Consider the following 22,382-nt stretch of genomic DNA (forward strand, 5'->3'; position numbering starts at 1 on the left):
CCTGCTGGAAAGCCTCTACAGAGGCTGTGGAATGTGTGCGCAGAGGCTGGGGCTGGTGATCCACAGGGAGTGGGCAGGAGCTTCGAGTGCCTCCCAAAGAGGTCGGTCCCTTGTTGTTGTGTTCTGGCTGTGTCACTTGGAGTTGATTTCCATCTTTTCTCTTTCAGAGCCTAATGAGGTGTGTGTGGGCCCTGTGCTTGGTGATATCCCATCTCAAGATGCTGCTAATACAGTAGAGAATTATTCCTAACTGAAGAAGTCTAACAAGAAAAAGGATCAAGGGAAAAGCAATGGCTGCTGGTAAATATCTCAGGTCTGCAAAGGCCATGAGAAAATAACTGGAAAGAGCTGATTTCAGGTGTGACTGGGGAGGGGAGGAGCAAAAATGTGTGATCACACCTTGTGTCTGGTGTTTCAGAAAGGTGCTATCCCTTAACTACCTGAACCACTCTTCTCCATTGAAGGAAGATCCATACCTGTGTGCATACCTGGGTTCAGTCCATATTGACTTTGACTATATTAGTGGTATTTCTCTTTCAGTTTTAGAAGAAAACTTGGTATTTGCTATAGTGAATGGATTTTGTTTGCGCTCTTTGTAACTGGGGGATATAATGTATTCTTAAATCTTTTACAAAATGAAAAAAATGCACCTTATGGAAAACAGGTCTTTCCTTGGGGTGTGTTTGGTTCTCACAGGTTTCAGGCAAGTTCCGCAACTTTTTCTGTATCATTAAGTTCTATCAGAGTGTTGCAGGGCAATTTATTCAGGTTGGGAGAGGCTTCAGAAAGTCTTCAATCCAACCTCCTGTTTAAAGCAGAGCCAGAGATAGGGTCAGACCAGCTGTTCAAGGCTTTATCAAGTTGAGTCTTGAAGGGTGCCAGGGATGGTGACTTCACAGCCTGTTCTACTTCTAGACTAGCCTCTTGGCGAATAGTTTTCTCTTTTCCTTTTGCCATTTTACATCTGTTGAATGTTTCCAATGTCTATTATACAGTGCTCTATTATACAATACCAAGAACTATTATCAATTATCTAAAGATTAATTATAATTAAGGAACTAAACAAACCCAAAATAAACAGTGGTTGTGATACATCATTTTCACTGAAAGTTTTGGTTAAAAATTGTGGTGCATTGGATTTTCTCCTTACAGCATATTTACTTTCTTGCAGCAGCTGATGGTTTAGGAAGTATAGCTATAGATACCACACAGCTTAACATGTCAGTCACTGATCCCACGGCTTGGGCTACAGCTATGAATAATCTAGGGATGGTTCCAGTAGGACTAGCAGGACAACAGCTTGTGACAGGTAAGATTTTTCTTTTTTAAAAAAACATTGCTTGCACCAGTCATGAATTCTTCCTGTCCTTTGAAAAATATATGGAATGTTTTCTGAGGATATTATATTTTTATGTTCTGAAAACATCACCTATGATTAATATTGCATACTGTGTATTGGTCTCTTCTTGTAGTTGGTATGTAATCCATATTATATTTTAACCTTGTGAAAAACTAGAACTCTCAGGGAAAATTGAACAGCTAAACCATCAGTCTTTATGCTGGATCAAGACTAGGAGGAAAGTCATGTAGGAAGAACATTTGTTTTTGTTTCTCTGTTCAAGAAGGATGTCTTGAGGTTGTTCTGCCAAGGAATACCCTGGGCTGAGAACCCTTGACTGCAGATTCTGGAATTGTGTTAACTGGGCAGAAAATCATGAAGCCTGTACAGTTCATATGCTCAGTTGATATTAGTGAACTGAAGCTTTCCTGTCAGGTGTGTGCTTATTTACTTTCTGACTGGCTCCATAAAATTGAGTGTCAAGAGATTGTTCTTGTTAGGCTTTGTCATTTTCTTCCCAGTCATAGTTTGGGATTGCAAGGGATCACTTATTTGTAACACCCACAAAAGCAGTATTTTGAAACCAGCAGTATTTTACAGATTAGACTGGGCATAGCAGACTTTGTTGTCAACACTAATGGCCCAATTAGTTGGAGACATTAAAACTTTTTTGCTCCTGTGGTGTAGAGAAGAATTATTTATATATGGGTGGGTGCCCTGTAGACACAAGCCACATGCCAGGCACATGACAGATTCCCTCTGGAAGCTGCACTGCCACTTCATCTTAGGAAGAGCTGTGTAATATCTGTATCAGAGTAGCATCCTGTCATGTCTGTGCCTTTCCACGTAGACATGGATGCAGTGAGCCAGGTCATGTTGTAAATCACTCTGCTTGCCTCACCAGGGAGGCCTGATACTTAATTTTGGTCAAATATGCCCCCTCCTGACACTGGGAACTGAGAGGAGCTGTGCCAGTTCACAGCTGACGATCTGGCTCTGAATTACCTGTTTTACAGGCTGGTACACTAAGCTGCAAGAAAGCTGATTTAGAACAAATCAGTCTCAAGCAGAGAGTTGAGCTGGTGGAGACTGTGAACTGATTGGTGATCTCTGGCTTTAACCCCATGCTCCTGATTAAAAGAAACAAGCAAAGCCATCCACTCCTTGGGATCCAATTCTCTTCAATGCTTTTGTCAACGGCCTGGATGCAGAAGCTGAGTCCAAACTAAGTTTGCTGATGATACTAAATAAAAGAGAAGCTGTTGATTCTCTGGAGGGTAGATTGGCCTAACAGGGAGTCTGGATAAATTACAGGGCTGGGCAATCACCAACTGTGTGATGTTTAATCAGGAGAAATGCCAGATTCTGCACCTGGGACTGTGTAATCCTGGATGTATGAGAGGACTGGGAGAGAAGAGGCTGGAATGCAGCCCTGCAGAAAGAATCTGGTGGGTTCTGTTGGTGGGAAGCTCCGTATCAGTCAATAATGTATCTTGTTGGCCAGAAGGGCCAAGCTGGATTGCATTAGGCACAGTGTAACTAACAGCTCTGAAGAGGCATTTGTCCCACTTTACTCAGGTTTGGTGCAGCCACACCATGAGAGCTGTGTGTGGTAAGAGTAATATGAAAAATATGAGAGTGGTGAGTGTATTCAAGGGAAGGCAACAAAGATGATGAAAGGGACTAGAGGGCAAGGCTTGTGAGGAGCAGCTGTGGATGCTAGGTTTTTTTAGCTTAGAGAAGAGGAGGCTGAGGAGCTGCTGTCTACAACATCCTAATGAAAGTGAGTGCAGAGGGTGATGCTGATCTCCTCTCTCTGATGTTTGGTGATAGGATGTGAGAGAATGACCTAAAGCTGCATCAGGGGATGTTCTGATTTGTTATGAAGAAGAAACTCTTCTCTGTGAGGGTGGTCGAGCACTGGAACAAGCTACTCAGGGATGTGGTCATGGCCAGTTGTTCAAGAAGCGTTTGGACAACACTCTTGGATACGTTCTATAATTTGCACCATGCGGATTTAGGAACTGGTCTTGATCATTGTGAGTCCCTTCCAACTCAGAACATTTAATGATTCTATGTGTTGATGGGGAAACGACTTTTTTCCCATTTTCCAGTGGGGATTTGCCTGCAGGTGTTGTGTTCAACCTGAATGCGATTACCTCCAACCTGAAAATAGTCACATGTCAAAATCAGCTTCTGCTGTTTTCATTTATGAGCATCTTAGTTGCATACGCTGTGGAAGTTTGTGCCCTGCCTTTTTGTCTTGCTCTATTCTGTCTCTTCGGTTTTGGTGTAAATTTTGTCCTCAGATGTTCTGTGCAATCCCTACATGGCAGTCTCATTTTAGGTGCAGTGCTTTTCCCCACAAGGGAGGGTCTCCAGGATTTTATACCACTGACAGCCCCCTGCTGTAATTTCCATAATTATGTGTATCACGTATTGTAAAGATGTTGTACAAGTCAGTTCATATTTGTTCAGCATTTTCAATGTATGAAAGGTGCCATAAGTAATAAATATTAATTACTGAAGTGCTGCCTGATTTCTCTACATGTGCTAAGTAACTTCTTTCCTTTCCTATTGTTTTTCTTTGTTTTAGACTTCTTTGTATTTTCAAGGTAAATAAGTGATTTGATGCTTCATTATATTTCCTTAAGATTCATAAGTTTTTGACACATTTTCTTTATGGTAGATCCATAATAGCAAAACTTCCGTTTGCCATGGAAATACATACAGATTTATTTGCTCTAATATATTTACTGCATCTGTGCTCAGTGAGAGTTGCATCATTATATTCAACCAAATATATAACTAGTCCCTAGCTATTTCTGGCTTTTTCATTTTTTTGCTATTAATCCTAGTAATGAAGTCAGCTTTTTCAGCTGTCACATACTGCTTTTGCTGCTGTCATCTGTTACATTTCTCTGAGATGAAAATGACACAACCATGTCCCAGTGCTAACTATTTGTCCATCTTTTAAGTTTTATGGGAGTTTTTTGTTTTTGTTTTGGGTTTTTTGTGTTTTGTTGTTCTTTTTTTTTTTTTTTTTTTTTTTTTGTTCCAAGCCTTGTTGATAGCTAGGAAAGCGGTGAATAGTTTAGATTAATCTTGGAGAGACTGGGATCTTTACTGGATATCTTTACATAACCTGCTGTAGTCTGAAATTTGGTGTATGATATTGACCTTTATCCTGACATATCTTTTAGTGCTCTGGTCTATCAGTGCTCAAAGGACTTAGCACTCATGGACTTTCCTTCCCCAAACTGACCAGTTCCTGATTGCTGTGCAGGGCGTTTTTTGTTTTCATATGTATAGAGTCCATATGAACTACTAAGTCTTTTTAGAGATTTCTCAAGACTTTTTTTCCCCCAGCAGTTCTCAACTTGGCTGCTTTGTAACTTTCTGGGATGCCTGCCTTGTAACAGTCACACTCCCCAGTTTGTAATCTGCAAAGCTCTTGTCTAGCTCAACAGTTTGCTAAAATGACGGCTAAAGCTTCCGCAACATCAGAAGAGCATCTGGCCAATGCTCTTCTCTCAGCCTGGGATGACGGCTGTCTGATCTTGGTAACTAATCAATTTTAAGCACTATTAACCTTTTGATACCAGTTTAGGTGATATCTGCACTCTATTTAATTCCTTATCTCTCAGTGCCGTAAAATTGGATTTTTGATCTGGGCAAATGTCACAACCTTTCATTTGTAAAGATGGGTTCCTGTTAATAGTTATACAATATCTCTCGGGTGTCTACATATTTTGCTTACACTTATAGTTATTCAGAAAGCTTACTTTTTTCCATGTATATACACACACACGCATATATATATATATATATATATATACACACACACTACTATATGCATTTATACATTGTATATACGTCATTAATACAATAAATTGTAGTTTAATAATACATTAGTTAAAGTGTTAAAGATTGATGTGGAATAGTCATGACTGAAAAGTATTTTCAGTCTAAATTTCCCCTTTCAGCAGGTTATAATTTCTTTAAAAATGTACCTTTTAGGCTGAATTTTCTCATGGTTGCTTTTAGCTCAGAGGAAAGAAAGATCTGGAAAAGTTGAAGAAAATCTGTTAAACTGCTTTTGAATTATCCAGGCCTTAAAATTGCTGTTTTCTGTGCTTTGAGACTGAGAAAAATGGTCAGGTGAGAGGGGAAGGTTAGTTTGTAGTTCATCTTTTTGAGAACTAAATCCTCTTTTTGTGCTCGGCAACTCTGATTCGAACACAGCTTTCAAGTACATTCAAGTCTGCTGTTTTCTTAGATTTTAGGACTAGAAGAAATACTCAGTGACCTAAGCCAACTGAGAATGTTTTATTTTGCTTTTCCATTGCTACTTTTTAAAGGCCATTTTGACATTCCTGAATCTAAAGTTCTTGCACTTTCATTTATTTTAGCAATTGCTATATCAGATTACCTGCTTTCTAAGGGAAGATATCCTCCTGAGAAAATTATTTACCTCTCTGGTTCAGTTCAGTTCCCCTTTCACTAATTAACCAGTGCTCTGAGAAACAGGATGCAATTTTGAGGCACTTCCCTCTCGATGACCTAAACATTTGTAAGTCAAAAACAGTGTATGTCAAAAAGTTCCCCAGTACAAATGAACCTGAAGAGTGGTAATTCATTTAGCCTTTATGTTAAGCTCATGCCCTGTGACGCATATTTGTGAACTTACAGAGTAAAATAACAAACCACAAGGGCAGACATCCAAGATGAAAGTTACAAGTTTGCCTGGAAGTCAAGGGTATGTCTGAAAACTGATGTCTTCTGCTTATTTACAGAATAATTATTAAGGCACATTGTTCCATAGGAGTCTGGCCAATATGCCTCAGCCCCAAGATAGTAAAATTTTCAGTGACACCCACTTTTTGTGGGTTTTTTTCCGTGAAGTTAGTCTTTGACCACTTGTACAAAATCCTAGTGAAATCAGAGACTAGGAACCTTTGCAGCCTAACAACTTGCTTACCAAAGGATATAGAAAAGAACACCATTTTTGTGGCATCAGGCATGTATTTTTCAGACACTAGAGGCTGTGAAATATTAGGCAGTTACATCAACCTTTTCTGGTTTTTGATTTGTTTCTGCTTTCCCCACACACTTGTCTTTTGACCTGATTTCAGTGGAACATAGGAGCTGTCAGATCCAATCAGGTCACCTCGCTCAGGATTGTGCTTTTGACAGTGTTGGGTATCAGTTTCTTCATAGGGAGAGATCCACAAGGCAAATCAGTGCATAAGTGCTTCTCACTCTTGATGCGCTCTCCTCTTGATCATTAATAAGCAGAATGAGGCTCCCCAGACTAGAAGTTATCTATCCAAATCAAGTCGTAACAGGAAAACTTCACTTTTGGAAACAATACCTGCTGCAGTAAGTAGTTACAATCCTACAGCTGCAACCCCAGATGTACTTTTTAATAACAGAAAGATTTGTGAAATTTTGATCTAGAGACTCCTAGATCTCAAGACCCAAGGTTAAACATGCTTCCCAGAATTTTATTATCTCGAGGCCTACAAGTGTTTGGAGTCATAATATTCAGATTCTCTTTTTCTCCAGAATGAAGACTGTAACTAAAGGCAATCGCTATATTCAGATTCCAGGCATGCTTTATTAATTATTGTTCACTGCAGGTCATCATATGCTGACTAAATTGTAAACATATTCCTCACTGTTCTGGTTGTGTACCATTTTTGTAACGTTAATGAAGAAAAATCAAATCAAGTAGAAAATCAAGATATATTTGATTATATTCACCAGCTCCCCAAAGAAAGACTGTATAGAGCTGAAGATTTTAAGAAGTCAGGTGGCCAGAGGATTCTCATGTGTATGTCTCTTCTTCTGTGGCCTCTCCATAACTGAAGGCTTGGAGCCACTGGTAGTCATCTGGCAGTCTCATTTCCCCTCTACCCCTGCTACCCTGTTACCTATTAAAGCTTCCTTTTTCTACACTCCATTGCTTAGCCACTAATCCGATGTGCTGATGAGTCCACGACTCAAATCATGCAAGAGAATGCCTAACAAAACACAGCTTCCTTTTCTGTAATTAACACTTAACTCCTGCTATCTCATTATAGTCTATCCACAAAAATTTTGAAGTGAGTCACTTGTATAATGAGCTGAAGATAGTCACTTTTCCAAGGAAAAACATGCTTGAGCATCTATAATTTGTGACTGAATTTTAGTGCTCTCAAGATGTAAGCTCTGGTGTTTGAGGCACTCCACAAGCTCGGGTTCCCCTGCCTGTGAAAGCTGCAGACCACAAGAGCTGAAGAGCTCAGCAGCCCCATGGCACAGTAGTATTCAGTGTCCTTACATTTGTTCTGAATGCTGCACTGGCGTGAGACCTGGCAGTAAAAAAAGCTATAGAAAGTCTTAATAAAATCCACGTTTTTCTGTAGATTTTACAACCCTCTCAAGGTTACAAGGTATCTTCCGAAGGCATCTTTTCATCTTTTATGGCTTCCCAACCTGTTTTATGCGTTGTGTTTTGTTAACAAGTTGGCTTATTATGCAAAATAAATGGAGTAAGGTATGCTGTGAAAAAAAAAAATCTTAATTTTATTTTAGTTCCTTTCTATCTAATCATCTTCACTATAGAAACATTTTAGTCAAGAGGAAAAGATATACCATTCAAATTATCTGAATGATCCATCAGAATAATTGCAGTTGTAGGAAACATATTCTTAAGGATTAGTGTTGCACTTATACCCGGATAAAACTATGTATTTTTATTTCCAAGACACAGGAGAACAGCAAGGGTGAGAGAGAATAGGTACTGTGGGAATCCTAGTATGTAGAGCCCCTGGGAACATCTCTAAAGTATTATAGACTAGTGTAACAAGTAGGATTTTTTCATTGACCTGAAAAGCGCCTGCAGAGTTAATCACACTTTCTATCATGTGAGTGTTACTCAAGGAGACTTCACTCCAGGGGACATTAAAGTGCTAGGAACAAACACAGTCAGTTTACAACAGAAAAAGGAGAGAAAGATTTGACAGCCAGAGGAAATGTGGCAGAAACTCTCGAGTGCCTTTTGACACGCTATCAGGGTTAAGTGCACCTCTTAGGTCATTCAAGTACCTCCTCTATATTAGACCTTAATTGAGGCCAGGGATGAAGATAATGATTAAAATCTGCTCAGTGCTTGAAAATAAATAGTACTTTTTAACATGGTATGAAGGGCTGAATGTCCCAGGTAAACAAGATTCAGAGGTGAGCAGGGCCACATAGAGGGAAGTGCTAAGTGCAAAGGTGGTGTTGAATGTGGAATGGAGGATTTTTTATTAATATAATATCTCCCTTTCTGCTGTTATACTCCTATCCAAGCCAGTTAACAGTTTAGAAAAACAGACTGATTATTATTTGGCATATTCTTCTTAATGGTCTCAAAATACTGGAGTAAATTTATGATGTGAGCCATATTGTTTGGATATTTCGGCATTTTGTTTTCTTTTTTTTTTTTTTAATTCCTGACTGTTGGTAATTATACCACCAACAGTCTGTTTGGCAGGTTCTTATTTGATGTTGCAGTAAAGTAACATAAGGAAGTATTTTATTTTTGCAGAAGTTTTCCCCATCTTTTATCTTTGGAAAGACTCCATTTCTATTATTTTCCATGTGTTTGTTTATTCTAGACCAGAAAACCCATGAGTAATTATGAACATCCCACTGCATAAAGTAAGCCAAGAGGCTGTTGGGAACCATTTGCTACTGACTGTTTACTTCTGTTGGAGTATAGCTTTGTCTGCAGTCCCTTCCCTTCCAAGGATCCCAGGTACCTTGGCCAACACAGGGAGCCCAGTGTAACCTGAGTGACACATGGATTGCTGATGGAAAAATTGAGTTCTTGTGAATACAAGTCAATAGGAAAAGCAGGTTGACCGCTTTAATGAATCAAAGGCAGTGTATGAATACCAGGTTACATAAATTCAGGGGTGAAAGAGTCTTGTTAATGGCAGGCTGCTTGAAGGTGAGCTGCTGAGCACAGTTGTGGTATTGAGGTCGAAGCTAGCTGAAGCCCTTGTGCCAAAGCTGTTTTCAGGTAGATGGTCCACAGAGGATGGACACAGCAGTCCCGAGAGGATTGTTAGCTCAGTCCATGCAGAGTGTTCTCAGGAGGGTGCAGATGGCACCGCCAGGGGCAGTCTCAGAGCAAAGCTTCTTAGGAGGGGTAGACTTGAATATGAATGGATCCCAAGGCAGCCACCCCAAATCAAGTCTATAAAATCCTTTGTTCTTCCCTAGTCAGGCTCCCTCTTTGCCTACATGGGTTAGGTTAATGCTTAGAGCTTAGCCCCTGGAGAGGAAGCCTATGTTTTATCTTGAGGAGAACAACATAAGCATGGTTTTCTTTCCTTTCTGACACCTGTGCTTCAAATGCCCTTTGCTTATAGCATGAGAACTAGGTCTCACAAAGAGCATGAAGATGCACATTCAGTTCAAGGCAGGAGTCCATCTGTGAAATATGAGCAGAACCAATCAGTGTGGAAAAATGTCTTTTGATGGTCCATACTGAAGAAGACAGTTGGGTTTCAGTTAGCCTAATCCCTGGGCATGTGAGGGAGTTTGTAACAGAATACATAATTAATGTTGTCTTCATAAATGTTGTCAGACAAACAATGGATTTGCCACACCTTCCCGTGCTCTGGTGGTGACAAATGATGTTCGTGACAGCAGCTCTGAGTAATGTCTCTGTAATGGGAAGCAGCTGGCCACTGGAGTAGCTCCCTTTGTGGACCTGGAGGTGAAACATAATTAAGCTTAATACATACAATATGCTCTAACACTCTGTAGAATGGATTTTGATTGTATTCTGCCCAAATATAAAAGATATTCTGTTACTGTAGCTTAAGAAATTTAATAGAGATGTTCATGAACAAGAACAGCTTTATCTGTCTTTCTGGGTTTTGCAGATTTCTTATTCCAATTTTTCTTTTCCTAAAAAATTTTTTCCTTGCCTCTAGCAGATTTTCCTTTATAGGTAATCTCCTCCTCCCCACCACAATGCCTACATTATTTAGTAATTATTTGTTATGTCCATTCAGAAAAGGCTTAGAGATACAGACCTCTAGTAAGCTAAACAATGCCTGAACCCTTAAGAGTCAATCCTGGCCCAAATTGCACATGGTCTGTTTTCTTTCACTTAGATAAACCAGGTAGGTAAGGGACAGCACAGAAATAATGGGATAATACTGATTGGCATGAAAAGCAGCAGTGATTACGGAGCCTCCTGTCTATTATGTAGGTTTTTTATAGGTATCTAGGCACAGAAGTAATATGGTGCCAAGTGAAAAAGCGGTTTTAACTCTTTTTATCAGATATTCTGAGTCAGACACTGAAGAACAGGAAAACTATTTTGCACATTAGAGACATGCAGACAATTCCTACCTTCTCTTCCTCTTTGACTGTGCTGCTGTGATATTTAGAGAGGGATTTGCAAAAGGGAAGGGAGAGAGCTTTGGTAGCATTTAGGGAAGACAGCACTGTGGGAGAAGGTGCAGATGTGCTTAGTGTCACCTTTCTGTCAAGAGCTAGTAGCACACCCTGAGTTTCAGAAAAGACTTGTCCAGACTGCACTGAAGGGACAGAGCAAGTTGTGTGCTTCTCCAGCACTTTTTCTTCTTTCTGTCACAACTGTATTTCAAGTGGTTCATTTCCCTAGCAATAAATGTGGAATATTATAACTGACTGCAGTGTTAAAGTTTTACCTTATTTTGAGCTGCCTCTGTCAAATGCATTTAACCCTTCTGTTGGAAATCGCCTGTTTCAGGTCTTGATCTATACTTGGACTTGCATGACTTAGACCTTTCCAAGAATAGTCATGAAACCTTCTTTTCTGGCACCTTTTGGTAACATTTTTTTGGACTTTAATTAAGCATTCTTAATTTAAGCATTTTTGCAACATTGCAGATTATCCTAAACTTTCTCTGCTATAATAGGCAGTACCATAAATTAATTAAGTATTCATTAAAATAGCAATAAATTCACCAAAACAAGAGGACAAGAAAATGTGACTAGAATTTTTTGTCTTTTAATTCACACTAAATGTGTTTAAACCCAAACATAGTGCTGCTGTCCTTTAATGTAATAAATGTCACAGCATCCTTTTCTTTCTTCGTTGTGTTTTTAATACTTACGTAATCTTTTAAGATTAGGCAAAGGTCATAGGAAGTGGACAGAAAGAACTCAGAAGCTGCACCTGGATTTAAGGACTGTGTGCATGTAGCATGGGAGGAATCTGCAGCTGAGAAGCTGAGTAGCTGATTTTACTAAATTGCTAATTATAAATATTGTGGGTCCCTTTATGTTTTTAGTCAGAGTTTAGTATATGGAAAAAAAATCAAGTACAAGTTTGTTCTTGCTATTCACCAGCCTCTATAAAGCAGTATTTCTCTTCCAGTTCTTCCTTCATATGTTGCCTTTTAACTTTGTGTCCTCTTGTTCTGGTCTGTGTTATTACTTCAAGTAGATAATCAAGCTTGATTTTATAATAAACCATAGCTGGCTCAGGCTTGTCATGACTGATTTGTCAACTCCCAAGACTAAAGACTTTCAACCTCAAGACTAAGATCATTTTTGGCTGCAATTCAGGTTATTAATTCTCAGCTTTAAAATCTAAGTGTAGTTTAGAACATGTGTCCTGTGTTTTCCTTTTCAAAAGGGAAAACTGACTGCATTTCTGTTTGGGGTTGGTTTTTTTTGGGAGGTTGGGGTGTTTTTGTTGTTTTGTTTTTGTCATTGTTTGTTTTTATGGGTTTTGTTTGTTTTGTGGTGTTTGAGTGGAATTTAAACTGGAATTAAGATAGAACAAACTCAAACCATCCGATACTGCAGAAGCAGGCTTGCGTGTAGCCAACATTGCAAAGGTTGAAGGTAAGGGGCCTATTATATATTAATGGAAGTTACTAGTAGAGAGCCTTCAAAACAAATGTACAGCTCCATCAAGGATCCCAGCACGTATTTCCCTATAATTTCAGCACCACCTGATGGGGTGGCATGTGTCTCTACATGTGTGCATGCCTTCAAAATGTAAAGGTGTGATGCTAAGGAAACAGATGATAGCTAATGACTCATATACACCATTTGGTGTCCCTTAGGGACTGCCTCTCTTCCAGTGTCTTACTTCAGCAACTGAGCTCATCGGGGACACGAGAGCTAACCATCCTTCCAACTGTTCATACAGGGATTTGAGGCCCTGAGTTCTCAGTGGAGGGCTTTTTTTACCAGCTCTTTTAGCAGACAGTTGCGTTCCTACCTCCCTACTTTCTCATTCCCCTGATCTCTGTTTTTCCATCAACAAACCAGTGTCATAGATTTGAATGAAATCTCTGTTATGCTGCAGATGCCTCCTAATGGGTTCTCAGCTTCCTCAAGTGTAATAGAGGGATTCCATTATTCTAAGGATCATGTAACAAACATTATCACACATCTACATATTCTAGACACTCTTCCTGGTTCTGTAATTCTCTCTTCTGTATGCTAACAGGCATCAGATTATGGATCTAGGGGCATTTTTTCAGAATTTTCTTGTTAGAATTCAAATAAAGTTTGGGGTTTTAGATATTTCCTAGGGTGTTTGCCTTGCTCTCATTCAATTATTTCCATTTTCCAATGTAGAATAGTATCTGGCCTCTGTGGGCCATGTTGCGTGAGAGCTGCATCTCGCTAGACTGGATTGCATGACCTATTATTTGTTGTGCTTCCAAGATTTGTTTCATCTATAGCCTTGAGATACTCTGTTTAATCCTCATCCACATATGTATATAGTAAGCATGAACTAAAGATGTCCTCTGGCAGACTTTTTTTATTCCTCACCATGTTTTTATGATCAAAAGATGACAACCTGTCATAGGTTTCTTTTACAGTTGTGTTATAGATTGAAAATATCAGGAAAGTATGCAATACTTGTTGGCTGCATAAAATTAGATTTTACAAGTCTGCACATTCTTCGTTCTCTGCAAACTTGTTTGGGGATTTAAAGGGTAGCAAACCTGTGTTTTGCTCTGGCTTCAGTAACCGATAGTAGTAAGATGTTGAGAAAATACTGTTGTTGGAACCCTGATTGTCCTCGCTGGAGTTTCAGAGATGAATGCAGAGAAGAGAGTGATGCCAGGGTGAGGTGGAGAGCGCCCTTCTATCAATAATACAGACCAGAATAGCACCCAGTTTCCCTAATCTATTTGTAGGGGTTTGCAGAGCCAGCAGGAATAAGAGGTTGTAATTTATTTTTCTCCCCTGTGTTAGTAAAATAAAGGAAAGTGAATCCGACCATAAAAGACCAGGCTTCATCTGTCTTTTAGATTAGAAAACCTGTGGGGGGAAAAAAAGTCCTTTCCCTCACGTATAATTAACCCCTTCATTTAAAGCCCAGGTCCACTCACAGCCTGTGCTACTCTGACCTCAGAGGCTGTGCCAATAACAAACCAACCTCTGGGAATACAAAGATGAGAAGAGAGAGGCAGGGTCACTGCTGACTCTCCCAATGCAGATTTGCTCACAGAGCAAGGAAGCAAGTGGTATCCATTTCTAGGAGCAGGCACTAATCCCTGCCTGCCTTTTGCACAAACCAAGATTTGTGGGTAAAGCTTATATTGCTTCTTGGACCACCTCATGTAGCTAGAAAAATACACACCAGCCCTCTAATTTTCTGAGGCAACCAGGTGACTAAAACTTTAATTATAGCAGACATTAAAAATGTGAATTCAAAGGAAAGAATACTTTTTGCAGTACACTGTAATTTTCCCCCCTTTATTAATCTTTTTATCTGCCATAGGCTTACCTATCCCTTTACAGAATAATCACAGTGTCTTCACTTTGCTTTTAATATTCCCTTCATTTTACAGGTGCCAAAGAGCTTTTTTGTCTACCTGATTTCATATATCTAATTAAACTCAAAGGATGTGATCTCTATGTGTACTCCTTCTCAGACCTGAACATGGACTTCTCTTTTTTCTGACTATACTGCCCCATAAGCCTTATCCTATTTTTGCTTTTCGACCATTAAAGCTACAACAGTACTATTACAAATGTGTGACATTAAAGTAGCCCTCCAAACCCAGACCCACAGGATAATGGTCAATTTATGGCTGTAAGGAAAAGATCCCATGTGTAAAAGGCATAGTCATCCTCTAAGGGCAAAGCAACAATTTGAACTAGATTTTATATACAGAAGAATTCTTCATTCCTTTATTCTTGCCCTGTGCCTCTTAGCTATTAATCTCTTGTATGGAAAATTGTCAAATACTTTTGGAAATTGAAACAAATATACCACTTCCATACTTATTTTTCTTATCATTTATAAACCCAATGTCTAAAAAAAGCCCCAGCTTCTCTTCCTGTGCTCTGTATCTTCTAAATGCCTTTTGCCTCATTCAAAATGGACTGCTGTTCCATTTCAGTCTGACAAATTTTTCATCTTGTCCCTTTTGCAACAGTTTTCTAGTCAATGTCTTTTGTGGAATTTTCATGGGATGAAGCTCTTCAATGTTTTAAACATGTCTGAAAATCTCATCCTTGTCAGAAAGTGTCTTGGCTGTTGCCTATATGTAGAACCACTCAAGAATATAACATCTTTTCTAACATGGCTTAACCAGAATAAGACTGTTCTAAGTTGCTTCTCTAGTTCACAGTAATTTTTCCACCAAGTCTGAGTTTGAGATTTAATTAATTTTTGTCGATGGTGTTTAATAAGGCAATGCAGTAATTTCCCAGTGGTTTCTTTACAGCAAGGAAGTACATGGTTCTGCCTCCCTGTTACTGAGTGGCAAAGGAGTGACAAAGAAAGACCTGTGATGATAGTAGGTTTCTGCCATAGCTTTTGAAAAGAGATACAAATCTTCTTCAGGGAATGCAGAAATAGCTGCAGGTGGGACAAATCACTCTAAAAAATCTTCACCTTTTTTACCTTTTCCAGCTTTTCCATATGAGGAAGTTAAAGGCTCCTGTCTGAGATGCCGTAGTTTGATATTTTGGTGTAGGCGACGTGAATCTTTCTGAATTTATAGAGAGGGCCCAGATTGGTGTTGTCTTCATTTCATCTGAAAGTGATTTCTACAATAAAGCTGCTGCTTTTTTTCTCAGGGAACAAAGAATTCCCCCACAAAAAACCTCATCATTCCCTGATATTAGATTAGACCCAAGATGAAAGTAGATTTTTGCTTCCGAACTAGAATTGAATTACAGAAAGGGTTCCTGGATTGTGTCATCTCTTGAGTTTTCATGTTGTCACAAAAGAGAGGGGAAGAGACGGAGAAAAATTCAATTTTTCTGGGATCAGCCTTGCTTTGTTGAGTTTAGATTATATCAGCCTTTGAATTAGGAATGTTGCTGTGGCATTTATGTCCTTGGAAGATGTTGTGTTCGTGGAAAACTGCAGAAACTCTTCTGAGAAACAGATGGAGGTGGGCAGAGTGAGTGTGAGGTTTCTCTCTCCCAAGGATTCCTCCTGGACCTGTGTGACAAAGCCAGAGGGAATGAGTGAACGTGAGAGAAAGCTGGGCTACCAAATCCAGGCCACGGTGGCTGCTGAGAAGTTGTCATGGAGGTCCATGAGCTGACTTTGGAGGGCTGTCTGAGAGACAGACCTGCACTTGCCTGTGTAGCTTGTAGGTAGCAACTTTCAGGTTTTGAAGCCGATATTTTGTATATTTTGTTAATTAAAAAGTTGCAAATGATTGCACCTTACATCTTAGCAGTGTTGTAGAATGAATGTTTTGTGAGCGTGGATAAGCTGAATGTGACTTTAGACATACACTCTGACGCCAGTTCTCCACTAATTACATTTGCAATTTAGAGCTGTCTGTAAGGTAGAAGAGCCTACTGTGCTGATATTCACTGACAGAAAAAGTTTTCAAATCACCTTACCAGCCAGATGTTCTAAACAAAGAATTTGGCAGTTGGTCCATAAATCAAGTCAAGCATTTCATCGTTGTTCTCTTAGGTGCCTCTTGCATTTAAGCCTGTTTAGCTAAACACATAGATTTACTTAAGATGAACTGTAAAAATAACATCTGGAGATCTTTTCTCTGAAGGAAAATGCCAAAGGGTCTTACACAAGGATCAAGCACATTTTATAAACTGTGGCTGGGATTTTGGAATTCAAGCTGAATAAATGTGCTTTCAGCTTTTGAGGGGATCAAGGGCCAGTATTATTTAAATGTTCTTTTTACTTTCTTTCCACTCTGCAGGGAATGTGCTCTCACCAAAGAATTCTTACATTTCTTATTCCATAATGAATTTCTGTTTTCATCCTTGCCACCAGGGACTCTGGCGCAGTCCTGCTAGTAGCAGTGTAGTCACACTGGTGGAACTGGATGTGAAGCAGTCAAAAATATTTATTTTAGAGTATTCTTATTCTGCTTTGCAGTAGATTGCCATCAAAGGAGAATGTCAAAGAAGAAGTTGCTGGGTGGTTTACCTTTTTATCTTTACTTGTATCAGCCATCTCTTTTTCATCCCCCCTCTTTTTTTTTCTTTTTTTTTCTTTTTTTTTTTTTCTGTGAGGTTTTTTTTCTCCTGAAGAGGCTTTTTTCTTAGAAAATCACTCTAATAAGTTGTGGTTTGCTGACCTTCAGAATCCATGTTACTATGCATTTTAGCTTTTCTGAGTATCAGTTTGGTCACTTTGCTTTTTCACATTCAGTTCACAACATGACAGAGAATTCTGCTGAAATTTAACAAGCCCTAAGGAAAAAGATTCAGTCAAGTGCAGTCAGATTTATAAAGTGGCAGATAAAGTGGGAAGAGTCTTCCATTGCTTCTGCCACATTGGGTGGCTTTTTTTTGATGGATGGGCTATGTCTCATCTGTGATTTGGAATGATGTCAATTCATGTTTGGAGGGGTACCATGACCATGACTGTTCATGATAACATAAGACATGTAATCTGGAAATGTTGGAAAAGGTGGGGCCAAAATTCTTACACATTAATTGCTGGCCTGGTAGCATAGTTATTTTGTGATTTAGTTCTCAGGACCGCAACTTGCTTCATAATGTGAGACTGGCATTTAATCTGAGAAACCTGACTGTTTTGAGAATTATACAAGGCAGCATGGAGCTGTTTAATGTTTAAGTGACAACAAAACATAAAGATGCTGGCCATAATTCTATCTGAAGTAGTATACTTTCCTGTGAAGCTCAGACAAGTATGTTCTTGATTTAAATATCTGGAACTACAGTACATGGTGTGAAACATAAATCCTCTCAGCGCTGGAACCCTGAGACCAAAGGAGCCAGTTGGAAACCTCTCTGAACAGCAAATTTATTGGCCGAGTTAAAAGTCCTTATGCTAGGCTTAGAAGGGACCTTTCATAACCTCGTCCTTCTGTCCCATTTCAGCAGTGCAAATAAGCTATAAAGCTGCCCAAAATGTCAAAGGCCAAAAATTCACTGGTGTGGCAAAGGTGGTTAAGAGCTGGCATTACACAGAGCACAGGGCACGTGGCCCATTAGCAGCCTTTGTTAAGTACCACAGCCCCACAAAACTCAAAATTGTGCTGCAGCCACTTCAGCACAAAGCAAAGGACAAAGCAGTCACTGGCAGTTCCAGGTGCTAAATTCCTCTTCCCTAGGCTGCCCTAAATACAGCTGTAGTGCAGCTGAGAACGTAACCCGCTGAGCTAATCTGTTCAGCTGGTGTGAAAATACCCAAGCAAATCGACTGACTCAACCAGCCAAACCATATGGGCCGCCTACAGATTTTAAACCATCCACCCCATGCCAACCAAGCTGATGGCGTGGCCAGTTACTGTCCCTCCTCTCCTCCCCCACCACTATCTCCCTGTGTGCCTTTTCCTTTGCCCATTTTAGAGCAACAGGGAGAGCTGAGCCTCTTCTGATGGAGAGGAGGGAAAGGGGGAGCAGGTGATATCATCAGCTCTGGCACATTCTATCTCTCTTTGGCCATGGAGTAGATGCCAAACACTGCTATCACCTGCCTGGCCCTCACTTACTGCTTAAAAAGCTGTTTTCTGCCTCCCTGGTAAAACTTGTGTTAGGTGGGGAGCTAACAGCTGGTTCAGAGTGGACTAGATACATCCTGGTCATGTCTGTCCTCTGTAGCCTGAAAAGTTGGTTTCTCTTCAGAACTCCTGCAGAGTAGAAGTGCTTCAAATGCAGGGGTCAGCAAGTGAACAAAACCAAACTTTCAGAACTTTGCAAACCTCTCCTAGGATGGCATGAAAGATATATTTTTCCATAAATGAGGAGAGAGACAAGAATGAGGAGAGAGCAAGAGAGCAAGACTTGGGGAAAATTCTGCTTGCTGGTATTGTTGTTTTCTATGTTCCGTTGTTGGAAAAATCAGAGGCAGAACATGAGAGGCAAGACCCAATTAGCTGCTCCAGACCTGACAGGCTTTTAGGCTGCTCAGACAATCTTCTGATTTAACCACTATGATCTTAGCAAGTGTCACAAGGTTAGATTTGTCCTCACCAGTAAGCTGGAAACCAGGCTGAAGGCAAAGAAAGTAGAAGGCAACTTTAGGTTTCAAGTTATAAAAAAGCTGAAACAATTTCAAATGTTAACAATAGCTGAGATCTTTCTGCTTCAACTCTGTTTGCTGAGCAGAGGTACAAACATATTCCAGGATGTTCGTGGAAGATGTAATCCTTTGTGATTTCAGCTATTAAAGCCAAAAATAAACCTATTTTTCAGAGTATGAGTGAATATAATTTTATTCAAAGGCATAATTTGCCTGAATTTTCAGGTAGAGTTTAAAGAGAATGGCAAATGTTACTGCTCCAATACAAAGGCTTTTCAATTCTGAAATATCATATCCTCCCTCAGAAGTCTGAAGGGGCTACAGCTGCTGAGACACAACATCAGGTTTTTTAAAATAAGGAAATAATAAAAACCAAGGACTTTTCTCTGGCTCCATTTGTGCAGCAGTTGAATTGTTCAGACTAAGATTTTCCAGAGTATTTCAGCCTCAGGCAGATATTTGATGTGTAAAATTTCAGTCCAAACTGTTAATGATTGGCAAAGCTAAAAGCAACTGACAGCAGGGTGTTGTAATAGGAAGTGTCAGACAATTTTAATAATAGATGACCCTGCCTCCTGTTCTCTCACTTTGAACCCTTTTGTTATCTTTAGTGTATGGTGTATTTCTGGGTGTGGTTTTGATCTGCATTTCTTTCTTTCTTTATATTTTAATTCTGATAAGATCATCATTCAGTTAAGTTTTATGTAACATGGAGTTTCATGGGAATAATTCCTGTGGCAATTAGGAAGTGTTTCCACCTACCTGTTCCTCATTTATAACCTCTTCAATTTATTTCACTAAATGCTTCTCTGTTTTGTATCATGTAACAGAGTCCCCAGTATCTGTCCACCTCCCCCCCTCTATAAAATTCATGAGCTTTGTAATGCTCCTACACAATTGCCTCTTCTCCCCAGTGAGCAATCCAAGGCTTTTTCAGCCATGGTTCCTTTAAGCTACTTTATGACGTTCCTGATGATACTCATTGTCCTGTATTTGCTGTGCTTTTATATTCCTTGGAGAGGATGGAGTGAGTAATACACAGCGTGGTATGTCAGGTGAGAGTCTGGGTGTTCTAAGAGGCTTGAAGTAATTTTCCTGTACCTTTTTCTCTTATCCCTTATCCAGGCTAACCTTTAATTGGCTTTCCTGACCCCTTCAATGCACAGTGCCACACTGCCAGGTCTTTACTGCATGATCCATTCAGACTGTCCTCTGCAAAGGGACTCATTTGGGATTTGTTAGCACTGACATCCTTGTGCTCTCCTTTCCTCCTTGTCTTTGGTTCCTCTAAAATGCCTTTTATATAAAAATATATATTTTTCCAGGCAATTAATTCTATGTCTGTTGTTGCATCTTTTGATGTAATATTACTCCCTTTCCTTTCAATACAATTATTAACATTACCTCAAATCACACCACTCATCTCAGATGGAAAGTGTTTGTTAGTTCCTGTTCTTAAATTTCCATCTCTTTGGCCAGCTTCTAACTTGTATCAATCATGACAATACCTTGTCTCTCACTCTACGCTTGCACAGTTTCTTTGACAGCCTCTTGGGAAAGACTTTAGCAATTTTTTTTTTTCAGTCTTAAATAATTACCCACTATTTATTTAACATTGCTCAATTATTCTGCACCATACATAGCATTTCAAATACAATTACACATTGTTCAATTATGCTGCATTTATTGTACACAGAATTTCAAATACAACTACACCTTTATCCCCAACACATTTGCATGCTGCAAGTGGCCTTATGTTATTTTTATATTACTTCACTACCAGAGACTGTGGTTGTACATCTTTTAAAACAAGGCTTAATGAAGCTGGTGAAGGAGGTTTGGTTTGGGCTTTCTTTTTCATATTTGAAAAAATATGCTAAAGATATATTAAGAACAATACTATCATATATCCTTGAACTGACAGCCAACACTCTGCCAATTTTCAACTTGGAATTTATTTTAAAGTTGACTTACAAACCTCCGGGAAAAAAAAATAATAAAGCTGTGGAAATGTATAAGCTGAGGCAAAAGAAGCATCTTAATGTGGATAACATATTCTAACTCAAAGTTGTCACAAAGAAATTAATTTTCACTGAAAATGGGATAAAGAAGAATTATAATTTGAAAGAAAGTCTATCTGACATAATTTGGCTTTATTTTAATTTGTAAAAAATAGGTAATTCTTGAAATAATGAATGTATCTTCTGCTCTTGGTGTTTGCAAAACTTTCTTGACAGTATTGTTAAAGACTGTCATATGTAGAGTGTTCTGATGGTAAACTGTAAATACCAAGATGGGCAATTTCATTTCTGAATGGCAGGGTTGATTGTGTGTGAGTGAGAAATTGCTATGCACTTAGTTCACTGCTCTGCAGTATTAGCAGCTGAACCTTTGGTGCAGACTGCCAGAAATTATAGATTAAATTTTGTAGCTGCAAGAAATTTAAGTAACAAGTTTTGCACACAACCACTAATATAATCTAAATTAGAATATGTTATGCACAGGAGATACAAAACTTTGATTTTTCCTTGATTGAATAAAAGTTGTGCTAATTCTGTGCACACTGTCTCAGTCTGCTTTATCTAGTATGCTCTTCATTTATAGAAGATCCTGATTTCTTTTCAGACAAGATTTTTCCCTGTTAAACTAAGTAATGAAATATGATATTGTAAGAATGTTGTCAAGAGTGCTACTTTCTAAAGTGAAATACAGCCCTTTTTTTTTACCCACAATGAAAGGTAGACAAGAACAATGCCTGTATGTTAAATTATTTTGGAGGTCCAGAGATGCAAGTGTTCTTGGAGAGATTCCTTCTTCCTCCTGTAAGCATTTCTTATATTTTTAGCCCCCTTCTCTGGTGAAGAACATGCTGAGAGGTTTAGTGTCTGTGAGGAAGTAAAAGCTATGTCATAATGAATTCCCTGACAAGACATAAGAGCTTTGTACTAATGTTTCCAGGTGTATTTTTTTCTGGTTGATTTGGAAGTTTCTTATTTGCTCATCTTATTTTTACCTATTTTCTGGAAGACTCCAGGCAATGCTATGATTCAGCTAAGCTAATGGCTGGCCAGAGAGCCCCAGCTGTTTTATATTTGGCCTGGTGTTCTCCACATGCTCATCTCTGGTTTATTATTAGTCAGGGCATCCATTTCCCCTTGCTGTGAGAGACAGGAGAGATGGAAGGAGTCACTGGGGGCCAGAAGCATTAACCCAGTTCTGTGCACTGCCCTGCACAGGTCCCAGAGTATCTTATAAGAACCTCAGGATGATTTAACCCATTCCAGCTGGCTGCCCCTGGGCTATTTGCCAAAATCAAGGTTTATTAGTCTGCACCGTTCCATTGATAATGGCTCTGGTACTGAGGCCCCGGGGAGGGAGGCTACAGAGCAGCTGGCTACTCTGGCATCTCTAGCTGCTGCTGACCTTCCTTGTACTAGAGAAATGCCCAGATGGTGGAAAGAAGGGTTTTCTGCTCTGTGTGATATACAGAAAGAAAGGAGATGAGCTGAAAAATGTATTCATAATGTTATAATTATTGTACTTGTGCTGGAA

The 22,382-nt window shown here is 39.3% G+C and overlaps 1 protein-coding gene across 1 annotated transcript in view; it reads left to right on the forward strand.

The window, feature by feature from the left end:
- Window positions 1–1,203: 1,203 nt before the first annotated feature.
- The window catches only part of ENOX1 (ecto-NOX disulfide-thiol exchanger 1), a 127,533-nt gene continuing 106,354 nt past the window's right edge, over window positions 1,204–22,382 (forward strand). Inside the window, exon 1 of the mRNA XM_062514773.1 lies at window positions 1,204–1,309. Coding sequence (XP_062370757.1) covers window positions 1,219–1,309 — 91 coding nt within the window. The 5' untranslated portion in view covers window positions 1,204–1,218. The remainder of the gene's footprint in view (window positions 1,310–22,382) is intronic.

Source organism: Cinclus cinclus, chromosome 2 (assembly GCF_963662255.1).
Source record: "Cinclus cinclus chromosome 2, bCinCin1.1, whole genome shotgun sequence".
Taxonomy (NCBI): Eukaryota; Metazoa; Chordata; class Aves; order Passeriformes; family Cinclidae; genus Cinclus; species Cinclus cinclus.